A 19,722-nucleotide genomic window follows, 5' to 3' on the forward strand; every position below is an offset into this window, starting at 1 on the left:
GAAGATTTTGAATTACTTTCGTTTTTATCGCCGGTTTTCATAATTCACACGCGACTTGCCTAGGAAACGAGCAAGATTCGATTCGGATAAATCTAAAGGGGCGAGGCGTGAGGAATAATGCTGACGACTCACTTCATCATAAATTCACCTGTCGTTGCCAGTCCATCGAGGGGCCACCAGAAAAAGAAAGAAAAAGAACCGGACCTGCAGCGGAAGTTGTCCAAACATTGTCCTGGGAAAATCGAAAGGAGGCAGTGGCAGTCTTGGTCCGAGGAATTTATGAATTTCGTTGGCGTGGCGAGTGCGCGAAAATTTCGTGGAATTTTCCGGCTTCAGGAGACGTTGTCGCGTCATCCGAATTGAAATTTCATTAGTTTTACGAGGGGCCCAGCCTTCGATGGGTTTACGACGCTTCCAGGGAAATCCACGGCAGAACCAACCCGTGTACATGGTCGTCGGAGTAGTCGAGTCAACGCGATGCGATGAATTATGGAAAGCGATTTACATTCGCTGGCTCATATTTTATTGCTGCTTGTTAATGTTTTCATTGCTCCGCCTTTTCCCGGCGCTTTTCTTATTTGGCGAATGCATGAATTATGGATTTTCCCCTTATGGCGATGCCAAAGAATGCAGCGAAAATTTGTTTTCATTGTTGAAAAATTCTGCGCAAATTTATTGAATTATTTAAGGAGCGGGAAATGGAGTCTGTCTTTTTCACAAAATGGATGGGTTTCTGGAACTAAGAAGGACATCTTTAAACTTCTATACGGGTTAGAAAAGAAAGTTTTTCAAGACTTCAAGGACTGTTAGGACTGGTCCAATCGAAATAACAATTTAAAGTAGCTCAGGCAGGATATATATATTTTACTCCGCTGGCAGTTCATCCAAATTTCCGACAGAGGGCGTGACCCCTTCGGACTGCCATAAAAAGGACTTGGACTCGCCACTCAAATGCAATAAAAATGTATCAAGAGCTTCGTCGAAAAAGAGAAATGGCAGATGACATTAGTGCTGCGAGCGGAGAATTGTTATATTCTTAACAATATTCCGGATATTTATGACCCGTACTGGATACGGGATCTGGGATCCCATCGCAGTGCCGCCCGGTCAAATGGAGCGTGTCCCGTGCTCCAGTTGCCATTCCATTTGTGCTGAAAATACTGAACACTGAATGTCGGATGCTGAATATGCGTGAAATATGTTGCGAAAAATTTTAATGCGCTCGCTGCGGGCGCCAAATGGAAATGGATGGGAATGGGGATGGGGGTGGCCTGGGAAAATGGAAAAGCGGCAAAATGGTAAGATGACAAATGATTATGGAGCGTAATAAATTTCAGCGCTGATTGAGCGACTGCAGCTGCGAGGAATCGCATGCAAAAATAGTAGAATCTAGTCGTTCGTTAACCCCCACCGGGAATAAGTCATCCATTAATGAAGCTAATTTGCCGCACAAATCCTAGCGAAGCTCGCCGGCTCTCCTTCAAATCCCATTTTCCAAGTCGGGCGGACAGAAGAGCCCGGAAAAGTTGATCCCGGCTGCTTATGGCTGACACGAGTGTCATCCACTCCTATCATATCCCAATGCCTTCTTCCCATCGCCCCAGCAAATAACTGAGAAATTGCAGTGGCAGCAAGTTTATTGTCTCCGGAGCTCCGAGTCCTTGGACAGCGTCGTACACATGAATCCTGTGTGACTGTGTGCGTCCTCCCTCCTCCTTCCAGTCAGTGCTCAAGGAGTTTGAATTTATTTTCCTCGAGTGCTGCGCTGCAATTGCAGGCGAAATGTCCGAGTGCAGGTCGCTTTTCCAGCATTTTGCCCTGATTTGGCGCACACAGTCGCCGACAAAAGTTTGCCCTCAGCACTCGATTTGCTCCATTTCCTGCCAGTGTGTGGACTATGGATGTGGATGGTGTGTCCTTTGTCCATCTGCTGGTCAGGAGAGCAGCAATAAGCCCAGCTGGACATGCGGATTATCGAGAGCGACTCCTGGACACGAGAGGTGAAAAACGTCTTTCTTTTTCGATTTGTGCATTTCGGTAAGGAGATCTTGGAAACTTTTCCGCTTGGCCTCTGGGGTACGTAGCTAATCTAGATATTAGTTAGTTTATCTCTTGAAGAAAGTTGCAAACTTGGTGTATTGCTTTGACACTTACGATTTGATTAGATAAACCAGTAACCTTTAAGGCTCAATAATTGTAATCTTTCCTATACCTTTAACTTCATTTGGCGAATTCCCAAACTTGGAGGAGCAGTCACCCGCCAGCTCATCCACAATGGTTAGGGATTGTAAAATCGTAGCGGTGAATATTACCCAATAACACGTAAAAATCGAGACAATGACGCACTACAAGTGAAACACCTACATTATCTAAAACAACCGCAGATGAGACACCAATTTCTGTGTTTCTTCGCTTTTTCGGAGGTGAGAAGTCGGGCGGCGGAAAGTCAACAATAATAAAATATTTAAAAAAGGAGGGGGGTGAGGTTGGAAAAAGCGCCCAAGAAAATGAAGTCATCTTGTGCAAATATGAAAACAAAGTCAAGTGTTAATTTGCGTGGGAAAACAATTTCTCAGTTCGGTTCGAAGGCCCCGAAATGAGGCGGCTAAAAGTTCTTTTGATAACGAATGCTCTTGTTAATTTTGTTGTAATTCCCTGAAAGCAAAAGTGTGTAAGGTGCGGGGCATCCAATTTCAGGCAATCGGGGAGCGTGTGAAAGGTCAAACTTCATCACTTCAGCGATTAGCCACCAAAGAGCTAATTTTGTCGAGCCAAATTAGAGTAAATCCCCGGCCATTAAAAGCCGCTCTCCATTGCAAAACAGCCAAACAGCAAAACAGCAAGGCCCAAACCAAAAGACCAAGAAACGAGCCAACCCAACCCAAAAATGAACCCAACTACGGAGGAGCCCGGCAAAAGTTGACACCACAAAACATTAACTTTCAAGTACATCAAACATTTTGTTGGCTGTTATCTCAGCAGGTCCCACAAAGGTGCCACCAACTTTGCCGCAAACTGGGGCACCAAGGGGTTAAGAGTGGAGGATCGAAACTTTGTGCGTTGTTTCGTTGCGTTGTTGCTTGTGGCCTGTTGTTGTTATTGTTGTCATCATCATCATCATCATCATCATCATCATCATCACGGTTCGTTGTCTTTTGTTGTTATGCGAATGACATTTCCATGTTGTACAAAAGTTTCTCGACTGCTTCTCGTTTTTATTATTATTATTTGTTGTTGTTATTGTTGTTATTGCTGGGCCAACAACAGCAGTGTGGGAAATGTATTTATTTTTATGATTGTTTAATGTTCTATTTTCCACGTATTTCCCGCACAGGCACACGAAAAAGTTGCCCCAACTGCCCCAGCCGAGTTTCGTTTCGTTTGTGCTTTACTTTAAATGTTTTAATTAGTTCCGAATCGAACCCATCATCGGTGCATCCATCGACTGCAGCCCAGTGGAGCCATATATTCCCACTCGAATTAATCAAATCATCATCATCGTCATCATCGCCCGAACGCCACTCTCGATCCCTTTGATCTCCGGCCAAAACATCTTTCAATTAACGGGCCATGACCGTGGCAAAGGCCAAAACCGATACCACGGCCCATACTTCAAGTCCCAATTCCAATCCCAATCCAAGTCCAAGGCGAAGACGAAGGCGAAGGTGATCGAGAAGGCCGGCGTCTTGGTCGCTGGGTGTGGCCATGTGTGGGTCTCCCTCTCTTTCCCTTCTTCTCCCATTGCATGTGTGGGGGCATCAATCAAAGCCGCAGTTAATACACTGGACAAAAATGGGCCATACATATGAAGGCACCTTAATACATAAGATTTTGTCTAGTTTAGAAACAAGTTCTGTACAATTCAAGTTCGCTGTGTAGCAACCTTTGGCAAGCAATTGAGTGATGCCCTGGCCGAAAGGGGCAGACAGATCGGCTCGACTGCAAGCTACCCAATGAGTGATAAATCAAAGCAATGCCCCCCACCAACCTTGTGGACCCAAGCAGGGTCTGCCTCTCCATATGGGGGCGCCATTCGTGTGGTCTTTGTGGCTCCGGAGCTGCAGGCTCCACTTGGATTCGATTCGATTCTGGTGGTTTCTCCGCCGCTGCGTTGCTTGATTTTCAATTTCATACGCACCGTTGGATGCATTTCGATGGGAAGGGAAAATCGCTGCACTGAGCGGCAATTTATTGATTAACGCGTTTTGTTTTCCCAGCGCTGCGTGCACTTTTCATCACTTTTCGAGCGCCGTAATTAAAATGTATTTTCTTGAATCATTTTCCGAGGATTCTTCTGGCTGGTGGGTGGCCAGTTCAGCTCTGTCCACGCCCCATGCTTTTTCCACGGCAGCAGCAGCAGCAGCAGCAGCGGCAGCTGTCGTCACCAAGCCGAGGCAATAACTCAGGGGTCCATCATCAATTTTACAAACCCAAACCCTCCGCCGCGACCCCCAGTCAAAAAAGTGTTAAAGCGCGAAAAGCGGCAGCAGAAACGACAACTGAAGTTGGGCAATTTGTTTCGCTTTGTCTGCCCGGGAAAGGGAAAACAATGCCAGGTGAACTCGAGGGGGGTGCACTTTTCGTCGCTCATTTGCAATTTTTTGTTAATTTTTCGCCTTTGTCAGCCGACTACCGATGGCCGCCGCTGATAAGAACTTGCCGCAACTCCGACGCAACAATGCAATAATTACAATTTATATTTGCAGATAGAAATCGCACATTAAGCAACGGCAGCGCGCAGGCAAAATTGCAACTGCAACTGCAACTGCAACAGCAACTGCAACAGCAACTGCCGCTGCCTCAGTTAACCCATGAGGCCCATAAAAAAAAGTGGACAAAAAATACCTGTCAACGTGTGCGTTTTAACGCTTCGGCAATTTTGGCCAGTGGGCGAAGTTAAGGTCGCTGTTAACGTTAATGTCCAAGCCGAAAGTTAAGGCAGCTGCTTCCAGTCTGCTGCTTCCAGCTGCTTTTGCTTTCTGCCCTTGCTTTCTGCTTGTGCTTTCTGCTTGTGCTCATGCTCTTGCAGCACAATTGTCGGCTGCTGCAGGGGTCATTGCCAAAATTTCAATCGACTCGGGTGGCCAAAGTAAAAAAAAGAATCAAGCAAAAGCCAAATATCCAATGCTCCAAAAAAGTGCAGGGTATAAGGGAGTCAAACGATGACGAGAATCACCAAAGGAGCAGTGACTTTTGAATACATTCGCTGATGCTTTCTTTATGATTTAAAAAATAAATAAACTTAAATTAATAAACTAAACAATATCTTCCGAAATAAATATGCCATGTTACTTATCTCATTAATTTGGATGAACACAAGCCTTCATAAAATCGCTATACCCCATCAACCAAAGAAGAGTATTGCCCAAAACTGACCCAAAAACAGCAGACGGTCGATGCAGTCAATTTGGTGGTCCACTTTGCATATGTCAAAACTAAAGATGACCTGATCGTGATCCGCAGACGGTGGCCACCGTGTCCAGTTACACGTTTGACACCTGGCCTCACCTGGCTGCGTCTGCCTGGGGGCCCCCGAACCCATTGCCCATCCCTTTCATCTGGCGCAACTCAAACTGCTGGCGACTGCCGAAAAAGATCAGAGAGTGATCCACTTGGCCTCTTTTGATCCTGCTCCTGAGGTCTTGCGACTTCGGTTGGCCACGCGTGCGCCAGATCGGGTTACCAAACAAAGTAAGAAGACCAGCGGAGGAGATGGCTTTCTGGGGGCCAAGGACCTCCTGCCAGGATGCGAAAAAAAAGAGCAGTTTGCTTGACTCTCTGGGTGGTCCACTCGGATGCTGCTGGCCATCGCTTTCGCTGGCAATGAAGGGCTAAAGGCTAAGAAAGTGTTGCGTAAGAGGCTACTCCTGTATAAAAGTAATTCCAAAACAGCAAAATGTAGGTTTCCAGTGTAGTTGCACCTTTGACAATCGGCAGCTACCTCCTTCCCAATCGCCAATGGCAGTAGCAGTAAATCATCGCAGCAAGGACACTTCAATTAGGACATAGCGCCGCCTGAGCAGCTCCTTTGTGCCGTTTTCTCGTTTCCACCGCGTTCCAATCGCAATTAGCAATTAGCACAACATTAGCGCGGCTGACCTTTGACCTCGCTGCCACTCCCGCTGCGCCCGTCATTGTCCCTGTCCTTGTGCGCGAGTGTCTCCTGTGCCTCCTGCGAATACCCCCCGCTTTCCATTCGAGGAGTGTTCCCTGTGCTCTGTGTTTTGTCACGCATTCATTCGCCAAATGGCCGGCAATAATTTGCGGTCGTCCCATTGTGTCCTTCGTCCTTAGTCCTTCGTCGCGAGCAGGCGCCGCCGCATATTTACATAATTGCCCATGTCTCAGTGTCTCACGCCATAACGCCGTAAACACGGCAAGGAGGATATAGCCCGCAGTTCCAGATACTCGCAGTCACCTTGATTTGTGTGCTTGGGCACTCCGTTGTCTCCCTTAAAATCGCATAAATATGAATTTGAAAAGTGCGGAAAGTGCACACTAGTAGTAGTAGAAACTAGTATTTAATTTAATGATTTAAGACTAGTTTCTTGTCTTAACTGAAGCATAGCAAACTCAAAACAAGCGCATCGAATCTCGCAACTTTACAGTATCTTCGCATAAAACCTTGTCTAATTCATCTAATCCAATTCAGTTGGAACAATGAGTTTGGGGAGATATGTCTTCTTACTCTGTAGCATTGAGTTTTTATTATGCAAAGCCAAATTGAGTCTGCACTCTCACTATCCGAATGTCGCAAGAACTTTGGAAAACAAAAAGTTTTACGTTGACAGTCCGTCGTGCAAAATGCCCAAAATGGATCCTTTTTCCGCGGACATTATGCGATTCTTTAAACGAAAGCAATTCAGGGAGTGTAGCAGTGATAAAGATTTGCTCATAAGTGAGTTCGATCCGCATCTGCGACAATACAGGATCCAAATTGATGAGAACTCTGCTCAGCAGCATTTAAAGAAGTTCGGCAATGCAACACTCAAGTGCGAATATCAGGTGATAGGTCGCAATAAAAAGGATTCCTTTCCGGATATTCACTTTAGGTAAGTTCGACTAGGATTTATGCACAAGTAAATTAACTTATCCTTTGCAGTCTTTCCAAACCACAACCCTTGAGTGAGTCCTTTCTGGTACCCAAGACAATAGACTTTATCTGCACCCAATGCCACGCCGTTCATGGAACCACTGAATTGGAGCTTCTGCAGAAGGACGCCTTTCTATTTGTACAGGATCGCCTGAATCACGGGCATAAGAGTCCGGAGGATCATCGTCCAGATTTGGAGTCCAAGCCCAATGTGATCATCCTGGGCATTGATTCCACATCCCGCATGAACCTGCGACGCTCCATGCCCAAGGTTCACAAATTCTTGCAGAGACCAGGATGGTTTGAGATGCAGGCTTACAATAAGGTCGGTGAAAATACGCTGCCTAATCTTCTGGCCATACTCACTGGAAATGCCGAGGAGGACGCCCTCTTCAATGGTCGTTTTAGGCACAGCGGATTCATTGACAAACTGAAGTTCATTTGGCAGCTGTTTAAGAAGCATGGCTACATGACAGCTTTCGGAGAAGACTGCGGTAAGATCAACACATTTAACTACCAGAAGCCGGGATTCAAGCAACAGCCAGTGGATTACTATCTTAGAAACTTTATTGTGGCTTTGGAAACTATTTTAAAGACCAGGCGTGAGTTTGGAAATGTTTTCTGCCTGGGACGAAAGTTGGGTTTCAAATACGTATTCGACTTTGCCAGGCAGTTCATGAAACGCTTTGAGAATTCAGCGCCCGTATTTGGAATCTTCTGGAGCAATAGTTTCACCCACGAGGATTTCCTAGGAGCCACTGCCTTGGATCACGTGTTCTTGGAATACCTCACGTTGTACGATGAACTTGGCTTTTTCAATCGTTCCATAGTAATGGTGTTGAGTGACCATGGTTATAGATACGGTGTGACCCGGCAGGCTTCAAAATCCGGTTATCTGGAAGAACGTCTTCCCTTGATGTTCATACATGTTCCCCCATGGTTCAGAAAGAGATATCCCCAGTATGTGGAAAACCTAAAGATCAACCAGAATCGGTTGTCCTCCGGCTTTGATCTGCACATGACCCTGCACCATCTACTCCAGCTAAATGCCACCTCCATGACGGATTTCAGTCCAAAGCTCCAGGCATCGCAGTGTAAAATGTGCCAATCCCTGTTCTTCCAACTTCCGGATAACAGAAACTGTTCTCACGCGGGAATCCGTGAAAAGTGGTGCTCCTGCGAACCCACTGAAACGGTAACCAACCCAAGTCTCCTCAAAAAGGTGGCTCAAGAGGTGGTGCATCAGATGAACCATCATTTGCGGGATAGAAATCTCACTACGCTTTGCGAGAATTACACTTTAAAGAAGGTCCTCTACTTGGATAGCAAAATCTCATTGAGCGACGACTCCCTCGAGGACCAACAGCTGCACACCTACGTAATCACATTCGACACAAATCCAACTTCAGCGCATTTCGAGGCCACTGTACAGTGGAACACGGAAAGGCAAACCTTGGCCATGAATGTGGACGAGCTGAGTCGATTGGAGTCCTACGAGAAGCACAGCAAGTGCACAAGTGATCCAATAATCAAGAAGTATTGTATATGCAAAGCATTTAAATAAATATTCTATAAAGGGTACTATAACTATTCCAACAGGAATTACGGCAATTGTCATTAATCATTTAAGAATGGAGAAAATACAAATGAAACCATTACACAATCGCTTCAAGAGATTCATGTTCCAGTTTACCCAATTTATGATCAGCTTTTGCAGTTGCATTCATAGATGAACGGCGAGAGTGGGTCACAATTAGTGACCCCGCTTGAATCAGCGGAATCCGCTTTCCTCCGGTTCGCTGATTGCCAGCTTCCGGATGTGTCATCCCGCGATGAGACGGAATGGAGGAGTCTTCGCCAGCGCTGATCGCGGCAATTGCCCTTCCCTTGATTGCCATCAATTGCGCAAAACAGTCGCCGTGAATTGGGACACGGATAGTACCGGGCAGTGATAAGCACAGCGAGTGGACAAGTGCGTCAGTGATGGATTACACTCATCCGCCGAGCAAGTGGCGCCAGAATGCGTGGGAGAATGAGTCAGCCCGGGGATTGCGTCATGTGCAAGTCAGCAAGTGATTTAGACAGGTGGTTTATGAGACATTAAAGAACTTGAAATAATGTTTAAAACTTTATAAAATGAATTCTGCATTTCAATTTCCCGCTTTCGGATGGCGCCTAGCTGCTTATGAGCAGTGAAAGTCCTTGGAGGTCTTCGAGTTGCACCTCATTTAATTCTCGCTTTGTCGGCCACTTTAAAGGAGCGGGAAAACCCAAGTCGTAGATAACACCTAATTAGGGTGTAGAGGATCGTCGCCTGCGGACAAGACGACTGACAACTTTAGCGCCACTTCCCCTGTCCGCCGTCTTATTAGTGCGGGTGGTCGGCTGGAAGGGTCCGAGTCCAACCAGGTCCGAGATCAATTTGGGAATACGCCTAAGAAGGGCCACGCCCCCAGGAACGGGAATTAGGAATCGAAAGGGGGCGGAGGAAGAAGCGGCACGCACGCAACCTGCGGCAGCTGCTACCTCAGCCTCCTCAAGCGGAATCCCTATCCCTTCGTTCGATTTGGTTTGTATCTGTATCTGTATCTTTTCTCGGTCGCGGTCTAGGCCATCAGTGATGCGCCTGATTAACTTCTAAATCCAATGCTCGAATTATATAAGATAACTAATTGAATGTTGTAAGAAACCCAATCTTTAAATGGCTGTTTTTACCTGGAACTATAAATCTGGCTTGCTAGCCAAGTTGGCATCACTATTGGCCAGGCTTGTTTGTGCTCCGGGTGTCGCCGCCGATTCGATGCGTTTCCTTTGGCCAGCGGCCCAAGCTGAGATAATTACATGTTAATTCGTTAGCTCCTTTCCTTAAGACCTAAGACGAGCAAAGGTCCAATTCCAATGGACAAGGCAATCGACTTGAAGGCGGCTCTCTTTCGAATCGAATCGAATCGAATGGGATCGAATGGATAATTAAGCAGTTGCCAACAATGTGTGCGGCATTTAATTGCCGATCGAGTTCGGGGCTTAAGGACACCTTTCAGTTCCAGTTCCGATAAGTAGTAGTCAGAAGTCATGAGTCAGAAGTCAAAAGTCAGCGGTCTGGGTTATTGGTAGTATTGGGTCTGGAAATGGGCAGACGGAGGCCTTGTGGTTAGGTAAATCACCTAGTCGGAGGAGTCGTATTAATAACTTTAATTAAAAACGGCCGGGTTGGCTGCCAGTTGAGAGAGATCTTCGAAAGTGTGGGAACCAAATTATTCAAATCGCCATAACCCGGCTCCTCCTCGGACTCCTTTTTGAAGCACCTCCTCGGTGGCGAGGTGAGCTCTCTCATATGCATATTTATTGCATTTTTTCTCGACGCGCCGGCAACGCCCCCAAAAAATACTCACAATGGAATTTCAATTCCATTCCCCATTCGCCATTCGCCGACTTGGCACAGGATCGGATCGGATCCGGGGATCGCTGGTATTTGGTATTTGGTATTGGGCTCTCAGAATGCATTCATTCGTTTTCCTTGGCCCGCGATTCGCGGGAATAATTAAAATTTATATATGTTTGGGTTCGCTCCACTTGGGTTTTCTTTGTTTTGGCCAGGCATCTTCTAATGCGTTCGCCTTTGCGTCTGGCCGGCAATCACAAATCCATTTCACTTTCATAACTCACTGGATCCAGGCAATTTACATGGTCTCCCCATCCCGGATCGCCTTTAAAAATGTTTCGCCTCGGCGAGTCACGTTGTGGAAGTTAACATGGATGCGTAACATTTAAATGGTTGTCAATTCGCAGATTGCTAACTCTTCCAGCAATTCTACACCGAGAGAAAAGAGCCTGCGAAGTAAAAATGCACGAACTTTTAAGATTTCAATCTATTTTGGAGAAAAGAAATCAAACCAAAGTTTAAGAGTATATCTTAGTAAGTTTCTTCAATTCGTTTTAAAGTTCTTTAGTAAAGTGAAAACTTTTTCGAGTGCCATATTCACTTTTCCCTTTCACACTGGCACTCTTCCATAATTGAGACAACGTGCGTGAAGTGGGCGGAGAATGGGTGAGGAAACAATGACACCGGCATCATCTGCACGAGGATCCATTGGAGCGCCTGGCACGTCCGCAAAGTGGCGTTTCCACTGTCCACTATTCGGCAGCCACTGCGACCCACTCCCAACCCGCAACTACTACCAACGCCCCATCAGCCACCCACTCCACTCCACATCCTCGTCGCGGATGCGGAACGCATTTGAAATGAGCCCAGCACTGAGTTCGTTCGTCAGGATGATGAGGAGCGGGGGAAAGCGGGGAAATGAATATTCGAAATTGCAGTGATATATCATCGATGGATTCATCGCGCTGGCCGGTTGACTGCCTCCATACTCCCTCCTCCCCCACCAACGGTGAATCGAGAAACGTTACGCAAATTTTCTGGCAGATTGTCATGTTTCTGATGGTTTGGCAAAATGATTGATTACTTTGTTCCTGTTCCTGCCGAACAAACGGACGAGCGGGCTGCAAATGGCAAAAAGGCGGAGGGGAAGCGCTCGGGATGTCTGATGAAAGTGCCAAATCGGAAATGCAAAAGTGGGCAGGTGGATGGGGAAAAACGCTGGATTGATTGAAAAGGGTTTTTCCATAGTTGCCCGATCGAGGCCATCAATTCCCAGCGACGCTCTGATGCTGGCAATTTGTATTGTGTATTCCGTAAATTCAATATTAATCTCAGCGTTTGAATGTGATAATTTAACAAGTAATCTGGAACATTATTCCTTGGAATGAAACTCAAAATATATAGTCAGAAACTTATATTGGCATCGTAGCCATAGAGATTGTGGAACCCGATTTGGCCAAATTAGATGTTAATATTACTTAGACACAATGCCGATAGACAGGCTCCGTCCGTTGCCGGTGGAGAAGCTCCTGAGCTTCCGAAGGAATCCCGATCTGCTGCAGCAACATCGACAGCAGACCGATGAAATGGAGGCCATACCGAAGTTCTTGCCCTCCCGACTTCTCCCGGACGACGAAGATGCCAAGGGTGCACGTCGCAGGATGGCGGATAACGATGAGGATGCCCTTCGGCTGCCTCCTCCACGAAGATCCCCGGTCTCGATGAGGAATCTCCAGCGGGAGTTGTACTCGCCCAACCAGTGTATGAATGCCCTCAAAGTCATGGCGGCCGTGCTAACCATTTGCTTGGTGTTCACCACGATACCACTATTACGCCGTCAAACTATGCAGGAGAATGATAATCTTAGGATGATCCTTCTGTGGAATGAGCCAAGCCAAGTAGAGGCACCTGCGCACATGGAGTGTGGCTGCCTGGTCACCACCAGCCGGATTCACAATGACAAAGCCTTCGATGCAGTGGTCATCAGTGCTGATCATCCCTACTCCTTCGAGGGTCTGGGTGGAGTCAAGCTCCATCCCGATTTCTATGTGGTTTATGCCGCCAAGAAGCCGCTGAGTTCGACGCAGAATCCATTGACCAATTTCACGTTGCCCCCCTTCAATTTGACCATGACTTACCGCCTGGACTCCCAGCTGATCTGGACGGACTACTACTTCTCCCATACGAATCTGGCCAGGAGGCTCAAGTGGTTCCGGGCTCCCAGCAAGAGTTTTGCAGATGACATGCCAGCCTCCACGGTTCTTCGTCTGGAGGCCGAGTTATTGAAAAAGTCGCGACTGGCTGTGTACTTGGTCTACGAGGTGAATGAGGAGACTCTGCCGGAGAGCCTCTACATGGAGGAGCTGCGCAAGTACGCCGAGCTCGACGCCCATGATAACTGCCTGGGCACCGATGAGTAAGTTGGCCAAACTGTTATTCCAACATAAGATTCTTATCTTTCGGGCCTTTCAGCTGCAGTCACTACCACTTCATGCTGATCTTCGAACCGTCGGCCTGTCCGGACTATGTGCCGCCGCAAATGTCCATGGCCATGGACAAACTCCTGGTGCCCGTCCTGATCGGAGGAGGAAACCTAACCAATCTGGTGCCCAGCCACTCGTACATTAGCAGCCAGGACTTTGCCACGCCGCAGGACTTGATCCTTCACCTCAAGGACCTGGCAAACAATCCGCTGGAGTACAGGCGCTACTTCTGGTGGCACTCCATCTACAGGCTGCGCAAGACCTCGCAGCCCTACTGCGCCCTCTGCTCCCTCATCCAACAGGCTCCAGGGGGGCACGAGGTGCGCCAGAGAGCCTACAGCTCGGGGTTCATCAACTGGTGGACCAAATACCAGTGCCCCAATCGATCCACCACCTTCCTCTGAGTCCCCGAGCGATCCCCAATTATAATTACCAGCGATCGCAAATTGCCCTCGTTCGGTGTGGTTCCGTTTAGCTTAGTTGAGAGTTCTTTCTTCCATCATCTTGGGGCTTTTTCGGCGGCTTCTTGCTGGTTTAATTCCGCGGAATTTCGGCGGCACTTCATTGACCTCGCCGACAGCTCGGGAATGAAGGGAGCTTAATAGGTTATACACTAACAAGGAGTTGAGTTTGCTTAAAATTGATAGTTGGTACAAACAACGTTTCGGAAATGTATCTTCCAAATGAACAGCAGAGCACCCAGCATTCGGATTCCTGCACCCAAAATGCGGGCATAATTCCCTTCAAAATGTTTTGTTATTTTAGCAAGTCGCTCGAAGGATGTCAGGATGCCTCTGGATGCCTGGAGTGCCAACCCGTGCCGGGCGGCCTGTTGAAATATCCATCAGCTAATGCCGCCATATGGGCGACCGAGCACTTGGAGGGCACATGGGGCTCCGATGGAGGAGGCGGTGGTGGGAATTGCCTGGCAGCGATGGCCGCTCAAGGGGAGCCTTCTGCCTGGGAAAAAGCAGAGACAGCCGTCACCGGCGATGGGCATAGATAAAGCAAATAGAGCAAACTTGTCCCACATTGTGGGCCATTCCAGATGAGAAGCTGCTGCACGTGGAGTGGGAACCTGCGCCGGGCAGCCCTGGCCCTCGATGACGGGATGACGACGAAGGCGAGCGAGTGGGCGACGAGACAAGGCAGGGCGGTCCACAAGTGTGGGATAAGTTGGGTGGAGTGGAGTGGGTTGGGCTGGGTCCAGGTGAGGTGCCAACGGAGAACACAATGCACGAAAAACAAACAGAATTGTCATGGGAAATATTTCACAGCGCTGCGAGTGAAGTGCCCGAGATGCTCCCCATTCGCCCCGCCAACTGACAACTCCCCTCTCCACCACACTCCGCTCCACACCACTCCATTCCATGCCGCAGCTCAGCTCGGAATGTCTTTCAAAACGGTATCACACACACAAAACACTTTTCCTCTTGCCACACACAACCATATTTAAAAGTTAAATGCTTCACTAAACAATAAGCCAGTGCAGCCAACTGGCCGAGAGATGCCAATGGAGCAGTGAACTGCGAAAAAGAAGGTGTCACAACAACTTGAAATCCTTATCCCTATGGAAGCCAACTACTTGGCGTTTCTCGCAGTGCATGATTCGAACTGGGCCTGGGACATGGTAAAATTGAAGTTGAAGGCGAGGCGATAATGAAACCAAAGTCAAGCACATCGAGCCAGTCCAGCCTTTGGGCCCTTTTGGGTTGACAGGTTGTCCCTTGTTGCATGCCCCGCCCCAATCCCCCTCCCTCCCTGACTCCATCCCCGCTTGCCCCAACAACACCATTTCGGTTCTGGGAAGTTCTCATCCTCTCACTCCCGCTTACTGCACTTCGTGTTTGCCCATTCTGTTATCAACTATTACAATATTTTTGTTTAATTGACAAACAGGTTTATCATTAACATTTTCTCACTGCTCTTGGCCGCGGACTCCAACTGCTCGGATGCGTTGGCGGCGGCCTTCTCCACATTTCTTTCGGCGTCTCAGGTGGAAGCGGCGCTTCAGTTGACGACGCTCCAGCTGTTTTCCCACACTGATTTCGGATCACAGTGGACACCGTGAAGCGGCGGAGCAAACTCAACCACAATGGGATGATGTGAGAAGTGTACTAACTGATCAATAAATAGGGAGTTCGGGCGAAGGGGCTTTTCCTGGCCATGGGAACCCATGGTGAGCCCAATTGTCAACCAGATTTTGGATTACATTCATCCACCTACATCCACGATGTAGGTTTACCTTTTCCCCCACTTTAAGTTGAATTAGCGTCATAGCTTCACTTTTAATCACACATCAAGTTTTAACAGCTCAATCTGCGACAAAGTGTCGCCAAAAGTGCAGCGGATGGAAGGCTTTTTATCTCCCTTGCCACTTGGATATCTAAATACTTGGAGGGCCTGCTCTGCAGCCTCGTAAACCGCTAAGTGCTACCAAAGTTTTTGGGATTAAAGAGCTTCTGGCCGCTTCGGCTGCCGTCTGGATTGTTTGCTTTTGGCGCTGCCGTGAAAATGCATTTTCCCCGCGACCCCCGCTTTCCCAACTCCCAACTCCCGGCTCCGTGTGCCCGTTTTCTCACCTGCGGCCAAGTCTTCGTCTGCAGCTGCCGTCGATGCTCGTTTTAATTTGTTTGTTTACATTTTCGGCTGCCCCACCTGCAGCCGCGGAGAAGTTTGTTCCCATCCCGCGGCTGGGCCAAATGTTTGGAAATAGAGGTCCATGGGGATTGGGCGCTGGGTGGGGATTGGGCATCGGTGGGAGTAGGCTGCACCACTGGGAGCTGGGCGTGTGTTTTGGTGTTAACAACTCGACACTTCATTAATTGAAGTTGAAAAAGAGCAGCTATAAAAAGACCATTAAGCTTCAGGCCCACAACAATGGAGCAGATCGATGCCGAAGATACACGCGGAGAAATTTGGTATAGTTCTAATGCTTTCCTTGCGCATCTGGTAATATGTTTCTTTCTTTATAAACTTATATTCTATCTTTTCATATATGTGGGGAAAATAAACTTCAAATGCATTTTCCGAGTGCAAATGATTCGAACTATCAAAGTGAACTTCGAGTGGCTGCAGTGCGCATTGAATGCAGCGATGTAACAAATTTAAAGACGATGGCGGGGAACTTTCGAGTCTCAGTTCGCATTAGACGCAAATTTGATGGCTATTGAAAAGTTCAATGGTTTCTGCGTCTCTTGAACTGCCTCCAAGTTGCCTCCAAGTTCCATCCGAAGCCGAAAAGTGGCACTCAATTGAGTGTGAGAGCTTTGTTTACCACACGCACGGCGAAGCAAAAGATTTTTGGAATGGGAAGACAGACGCATCAAATCTGGGCTAATAGAGAAACTCAATGTGAGCATATCATAATTAGGAATTTGGCAAGACTCGGCATTATCTAGAGATATTCCAATATTTCCAAACACTTAATGGGCATCGCTTGATGGCACAACTCTTGGGCAAGAACCGATCTCGGATCCATCCACAGATCGCTCCCCCAAGCGATTGGATCGTCACACATAAATAGTTCACGAGCCATCCGAAGGCAGTGGACATAAAAATAAATCTATATGCAAATGTGACTCCAGTTTAACATGCCACAGCGACAGGCAGCTGGAGATGCAGGCGGGAATTCGAGGGTGAAGTCTAGCCAAGAGTAGGTAGGGTAAATCGGGGTGATTCGACTAAAGGAATGATAATGGTAAGTCAAAAGTTTTAAGTAAACCTACACCAACAATAAACCATCTATAATATGAATATCAATGCCATTAATAATTATAATATGTAATGAACTGTTACCATTCGAGTATACCCCTTTATCTACGAATACCCTATGAAAACAGTTGAATCCCGACAGCCAAGGACTCCTTTCTTTGCAGGCCCATCCCAGAATCCCTGGCGCAGAGGCGTCTGCAGTTTAGTGCCTGTCTCTGCGACTTTGAATCTTACAAAATGTGACAAGTTGCGGAATTATTTTTCGCAGAAGATGTTCTCCGACTTGGGTTCTTTTTGCCCATCTAGTTGCAGCTCGGTTTAGTTCGGTTCTGTTCTGTTCTGCGTGCAGATGAGCTGAGATTGATAAGCGGCGAGGAGCGTGAACAGGCCCGAATCCGCGGATCCGCACCACCCTGGTGGAGCCTCTGTTTCAGCGCGAGATGCAAGTGCTCAGATAAAGGCAGCGATTTATGTGGAAGCTCCTGGGAGCTGCTGGGCGGAGCAGCCGGCGATGACAACAGTAGCTCCATCCCATCGAATGCCACGTCCCATTGCGTCCTCCAGCCGCGAGTAAGCCGAGGTGCCAGCAATTTAGTGGCGATTACAACCGGCAATGGCATTTTAAGTGGCCATTGTCAAGACGCGATCTGTGGGCGCGTGATAAGCGCCGGCTCCCGTGTGGGCGATCGATTCCCCAGGTGTGGGAGTGGGTGGCCCGGATGGTGGCATGGTGGCAGCTCGTTGAACCAAACTTGGTAGCAGAGGTGAGAGAACACGTTCTGTACTCTTAGACTTTAGACTTCTTGTTTCTGGTTATTAAGGGTGAACAATAGCAAATCTTGAAGGTTACAAGTATCTTATATCTTTTCATCACTCAATAATTTATATAGCCAAAATTTAAACGGACAAACTCGAAAATTAGTCGTTGCACTTCATACACTTCGGACCAGGAGGAATAATCGTTCTCGGCACATACGACGGATTCCTCTTCTGAGCCACCTCCTCGGCCCACAGTTTGTTAAGGTAATCCTCCAGCTTGGCCACAACATCCTCCTCTTTGTCCAAGCCATCGGAGCAGGTGGCAAAGTCACTGCCCGAAGATGCAGAGGAAGAAGTGCTGTGGCAAACATTCGAGGACTCGCTGCAGGAGTCGTGCTTGCAGTCGATGGGACAATGGTGATTGTCCCAGTCCTCTGGGGGTTCCACAGCCTCCTCATAGCTGGTATCTTGCTCCTCTTCGCCAAGCGGTCGGGAGACGGGTTGGGAAATGGGCACTGGTTCCTCCAGACGATACCACTTCACCTTGTAGGAGTCCTGGCCGCATTCGCCGAACTGCTCGCCGGTCAACTGATCGATGTTGCACTCGCAGATCAGGAAGGGCGAATTGCACTGCTGGCATCTGGGCAGATTCACCTCATGGTTGATGATCGGACGCGGTGGCTTCTTCATCCTGACCTCCTTATCCATTTGCGGCACTTGCAAGCCACAGATGATGCAGGGTTCCGGTAGATCTGCACCCTCCGAGAGCTTGATCTTCATCATCTGCCTTTGGCCGGCCTTGGGATGTCCGGGAACCTCCTGCTTGGAGCAGCCCTTGCAGGGACAGCCCGGCACCAGGAGCGGGTCCGATCTGGTAGTCATCCGCTGATACAGCGCTGCATAGACCAGATTGATCTGCCTCTCGTAGTGCTTGTGGGCCCAGAAGAAGGCCGCCTTGTAGTTGTCGAAGATCCTGGAGGTCTTGTGCGCGGCATGCATCCAAGCAGCATGCTGGGTGTGCACCGCCATCGCGTCCACTATGGGATTGCTGATCGTCACCGGGGGCTTGCCGTGGTAGAATGCCTTGAAGGCCCGCTTGATGATGGCATAGGTGAGCATCGCCTCCACCGGGTCCATTTCGCACTTCAGGCGCAGAGCCTGCAGCAGATCCTCCCGATTCAAGCGACTCCCAGGAGCCGGATTCGGTGGACAGTTGGTGCGCAGTCGTTCATGGTAAACGAAGGCCCTCTTGATTATCGATCTGGCCGCGTAGGATTTGCTTGTGCTGATGCCGCAGATCAGCATTATCTGGGCCAGGCTCTTGGCTATGTCCTCCACATTATCGTCAAACAGTTGGTAGGGATCCAGCTTCCTCCTGCAGTTGCAGCAGCACCGCTTGATGCCCCCGGGAGGAACTCCCGCCTCCTCCTGCAGCTTCCTGGCCCTCTCATAATTGTCCATTGCAATTTGGTTGTAGACGAAGCAAGGAGACAGCAGACGTACCACTTTAAATTTCACTTTTGACAAAACACAAAACTTGTAGGTGCTATACACAGATTTCTGATGGACAATATAGTCGCAGACTACTGTATCCCTCACTGAACTTGGCGAATTCTTTAGCTGTTCCATAAAAAGAAAGCTCAAAAACAAACCAATATCAATGGTATTGTCAACCAACCGGAATGAAACCTATCTGGCATCCATAAACCCACCAATTTGTGAGCAAACTTGACACAATTTGATTTGAATGCACTCCCCAGTTCGATTGGAACTAATGCCGTGTCTAGGTTTACCATAATAGAACAATAATCGGTTTGTCCCAATATTTTCCCTAGCCCTTTTAATTTGGTTATCTGACCCACTGTGGCCTATCTAGGATTACACACAGACCCCACACAAGAATGCATTACTATCGGGTCTCGGTTCTGATCGTAGCTGCAATTATGCTAAATAGATTGGGGCCGACTGACCATCGAAATAAATAAGCGCACAGAACGCGACAGCCAAACGATGGCTGTTGTGTCAGACCTAAATTGTTCAAATAAATTAAGTTGTAGCTTTCGAATGGATCCGGGGACTACGGATTGTGGATTGGGGATCGGGGATCGGGGTCTTTGGTGTGGGGATTGGGGCAAGCAAATACGGGAACGTAAACGTTCAGAGGCTGCCGCCGCCGCCGCCTGTTGCATTGTCATTTGATAAATTATGATATTTGATCAATTGTTCCGCTGCGGTGGCTGGAAGTGCTGCCTCGGATATGTGGAGAAGAAGTACGTGGATGAGATGATGAC

The 19,722-nt window shown here is 48.1% G+C and overlaps 3 protein-coding genes across 3 annotated transcripts; 2 read left to right on the forward strand and 1 right to left on the reverse strand.

Annotated features, from left to right (window-relative positions):
• Positions 1-6,660: 6,660 nt before the first annotated feature.
• Positions 6,661-8,669, forward strand: LOC6736338. The gene is made up of 2 exons (XM_002083179.4): positions 6,661-7,052; positions 7,103-8,669. Exons 1-2 carry the CDS (start codon positions 6,661-6,663, stop codon positions 8,655-8,657), a joined length of 1,947 nt encoding a protein of 648 aa, XP_002083215.2. The 3' UTR covers positions 8,658-8,669.
• A 3,193-nt stretch (positions 8,670-11,862) lies between these two features.
• Positions 11,863-13,432, forward strand: LOC6740468 (alpha-(1,3)-fucosyltransferase C). The gene is made up of 2 exons (XM_016176876.3): positions 11,863-12,891; positions 12,948-13,432. The coding sequence occupies exons 1-2, from the start codon at positions 11,963-11,965 to the stop codon at positions 13,360-13,362; spliced, it is 1,344 nt and encodes a 447-aa protein (XP_016029811.1). The 5' UTR covers positions 11,863-11,962; the 3' UTR covers positions 13,363-13,432.
• Positions 13,433-17,511: 4,079 nt separating this feature from the next.
• LOC6736340 lies at positions 17,512-19,013 on the reverse strand. Its single transcript, XM_002083181.4, has one exon. It carries the CDS (start codon positions 18,890-18,892, stop codon positions 17,591-17,593), a length of 1,302 nt encoding a protein of 433 aa, XP_002083217.2. The 5' UTR covers positions 18,893-19,013; the 3' UTR covers positions 17,512-17,590.
• Between the last annotated feature and the right edge of the window lie 709 nt (positions 19,014-19,722).

This window comes from Drosophila simulans, chromosome 3L (assembly GCF_016746395.2).
Source record: "Drosophila simulans strain w501 chromosome 3L, Prin_Dsim_3.1, whole genome shotgun sequence".
NCBI lineage: Eukaryota > Metazoa > Arthropoda > Insecta > Diptera > Drosophilidae > Drosophila > Drosophila simulans.